Source organism: Trifolium pratense, linkage group LG1, assembly GCF_020283565.1.
Source record: "Trifolium pratense cultivar HEN17-A07 linkage group LG1, ARS_RC_1.1, whole genome shotgun sequence".
In the NCBI taxonomy this organism is placed as follows: domain Eukaryota; kingdom Viridiplantae; phylum Streptophyta; class Magnoliopsida; order Fabales; family Fabaceae; genus Trifolium; species Trifolium pratense.
The window spans coordinates 46,259,283-46,262,759 of record NC_060059.1 but is presented as its reverse complement, the minus strand read 5'-3'; the positions used below and the strand labels follow the sequence as shown (position 1 = coordinate 46,262,759).

At 41.6% G+C, this 3,477-nt stretch overlaps 1 protein-coding gene across 1 annotated transcript; it reads right to left on the bottom strand.

The window, feature by feature from the left end:
- Positions 1 to 965: 965 nt before the first annotated feature.
- On the bottom strand, positions 966 to 3,176 carry LOC123895181. Its single transcript, XM_045945418.1, has one exon. It carries the CDS (start codon positions 3,174 to 3,176, stop codon positions 966 to 968), a length of 2,211 nt encoding a protein of 736 aa, XP_045801374.1.
- Between the last annotated feature and the right edge of the window lie 301 nt (positions 3,177 to 3,477).

Genomic DNA, 3,477 nt, shown 5'->3' with positions numbered 1-3,477 from the left:
CTTATTGAGGCATGTGTGTGAGTTAGTAATACGTGATAGGTTGAATATAGGTGCGTTTCTATATTCGTATGTATGTGATTATGTTTACTAACTCTCTACCTAATTGTTATGTGCTGGACCTTTGGGGGTTCAGGTATTCAGGTCGAGGTCTCGACGAGTTTTAGCTGCAGATCGTTTTGGTGTGGAGCACTTTTGGTGAGGAGCTAGTGTAGGCTACCTTTATATAGTTTTGTTAAGTTTAGTTGGGTTGTGATGTACATTAGTGCTCTGGTATGTTGTAACATCGAGTCGGGGATCGTTTGTATTCCGTCGTATATCGATGTGAACATCTTAACTTATGTTTTATGTAAATGATTTATCTTTTGAACTATTTTGTTCATTGCTTTGAAAATCCTTTATGTTATGTTTTTCCGCTGCGACGTTTCGTGTCGTGTGCACGATCGTGTTAAAAAATGTTTTTCCGTAGCGCTCCGGCTACTTATCTTTAAAAAGTTTTTAAGATCACGTTTTTAAGGGTAGTTAGTTCGGGGTGTTACATGCTGAGCAAAAAAATTTGCCCCCCCTCAATATTAGAGGCGAGTAAGTCATAATACTCCTTTGCTCCCCCTCAGTTCGTGCATAATAGCTAAGGTAAAATCAAAATAGATCAAAATAGTTATTACTCCCCCTCACACATTTGCACAAAAGAAATAGCTGCTTATGTGCAGATGATCCAACATCTGTTAGCACCTCAGAGATTATATAGATGACCCAGCATCTGGCAGCACATCAGGGCAGGGACTATTACTCCCCCTTTTTAGCCACAAAATAGACAAATAGAGTCTTCATAAAATAAAATCCAAAAGCAGTGCAGATAGTAGCAGAACATAAAGTGCAGAAAAATATTACAGACCATGCACACTAGGTGCTAAATTTAGGGCTCAGCCCACATACTTGAAAATAAATCCATAACACAAAGAAGAAAATTACACAGAGGAACTTTCTGAGGAGTCACTTCCTTCCTCTTCAGCATCTGACTCGGCTTCTTCTTCAGCACTCGTACCATCATCATCTGCATCAGCTGCTTGAGCTGCAGCCTCTTCAACCCTGAGAGCATGAATCATCCTTTCAAATTGCAGCTTCTTTTCATCCAGCTCCTTGCAGTTTGCTTCCAGCATAGCTATAATCTCCTTCCTTGTCATGGGAGTGTCAGCAGCAGCATTGGATGATCCAACAATATCTGGAGCATGCTGTTTACTGTACAACTTCTGATGAATGGCTAGAGGAGTTGCCCTTTTCTTAGCAGACTCACCCTCATGCCTTATGCTAGGATGTTGAGAAAATATGATATCACAGAGCAACGTTGGAAAAGCAATAGGTTGCTTGGTGACTGAGGTCTTAGCATGCTGCACAACTTGATTAAAGATATACTGACCAACATTAATTTTAGTACCAGTACCAATCATATAAATGAGCTTACCCAAGCTTGTTGCAATATCAGAGGCGTGCGTTGTGGGAACCCAGTTCACAGAGGCAATGCGATTCAGGATGGCATACTTTTGGGTTAGCTTCACAGCAGGTACCTTCTCCTTCTTTGGCCAAGTCTTCACCTTGTTGGTTGTGATGGTCTTGCAGACAACATTGTCAGACACCTCAAAGTCAGGATGAGGTTCATCAGAATTACCCAAGGCTTTATTGATTATGCTTGGAGAGAATTCCACACATTTTCCTTGGACAAACACCTTCTGAAATTCTTTGTCTAAGGGATTGTCACAGCCTATTGGAATGTTGACTATAAACTCCCTTACCAGCTTCTCATAACAAGAGCCTAAACCCCACACAGTCTTGATCAACCCAGCATCGTTGATCAAGTTGACAACCTCTTCACATTCTAGGATGTCCTTGCCTAATTCCCTTTCCAAGGCCAATCTTCTCTTGCAGACGATGCCCCACCTTTGAGCATAGGAGGGAAGATAAAAGGAGACATTGTCACAGGGAAAGTCTTCCATGACAGGGATAGCAGCTTGAGGCATTGCCTTCTTAGCAGACATAGCCTTCTTTGCAGGAGGCTTGATGCTTGAGTCATCCCTTTCAGCTTCAAAATCAGAGTCACTTGATGGTGCACTCTTCCTTTTCAGCACACTTTTCTTCTTCTCAGGAGGAGGCACAGGCTTGCTCCATCCTTTCTTAGGACCAAAGTTGACAGGCTTCAATGCAGTGTCCTTGGTTTTCTTGGTAACAACAGGGGTAGTAACAGCAGCATGTGCAGGTGTTGTTGTCCTGCTTCTAAGTCTTCTACCAATACCTTTCTGAGTAGGTGGAGGTTGCAGATCTTCTTCCGAGGGAACTTCATCTAGATCCACCATGGTCTGTTCTTCATTGGTGGTCTTCTTAGAGTTCTCAACAACTTCATTCTCTGGCTCAGAATTAGCCACATTTTTAGGAGTACCTTCATCTTTATTTACTTCCTCTTCAGTGGAAGCCTCAGTATCAGAACCACTGCCAAACGACTCAGTGGCAGTGTCAGTATTTGGACTGGAACCTTCTTTGGATGCTTCAACATCCTTTGCAGCATCAGTCAAAACTGTGGGTGGCTCAACATCTTTTGGAGCATCAGGATTACAGTCTGTTTTCTCCTTAGATTTATCAGCAACATCAGTTGTGGCATCAGTGGGTATTGCCATATTCTCAAAGACACTAGGTTTACTAACTTCAACAAACTTCTCAGCAATAGTTTTGGATTTTCCTGGGGTTTCACCAGAAATAGGGTTATCGTGTTCAGAGGGGGTTTCCTTATCAACCTTTTCAGATTCAAACTTAGAACTCTCCTTGGTAGCCTTACCAGACGACTCAACATTCGCAGTTTTGCCGGAGGCAGCATCATGTGATTCCACATTCGCAGTTTCAAACGGGTTTTTGCTCAAATATAAATCAGACATGTTCAAACCCTTTTTAACGGGAGACTGAGGTTTCTTCTTCTTAGATTTACCAGACTTAATAGAAACAGAAGGAGACGATTCACTTACTTTTGCAGTTGATTTGGTCGATTTCTTCTTCTTTGAGACGGTTGCTGGGATGCTTAATGTGAGTGTTGCATCTATCACAACAGTTGCTTCTTCTTTCTTCGATTTGGATCTAGTTTTCACAGCATCAGCAGCTTTGTTTTTTATCTGAGCAGAACCGGAAGATTGAGACATTATCACAGACAAATTTTTGAAGTTTTTAATGGTGAGAGATGATGATTCGAGAATGCAAATCGCAGCAAGTAGGTTAGAGGAAGTTGAAGGTTTGATGAAAGGATTATGATGATATGAGAGGAGATTGCGTGTGAGTGGGAAGTTATGGAAAGTATTTTTTGTCTTTCCTTGATTTACATGTGCTAATAGTTGAAAGTGGGAGAACACAACGGTTGTGCGCACACAATTCCTTAACTGCTATAACTCCTCATGCAGGAAAATTCCCAATTTGCCCCTTAGTCTTTCAAATTGATTAGCATTC

What these genes read in the sequence shown, in the direction of transcription:
- LOC123895181 (XM_045945418.1), bottom strand. Translation starts at nt 3,176, where the DNA reads ATGTCTCAATCTTCCGGTTCTGCTCAGATAAAAAACAAAGCTGCTGAT.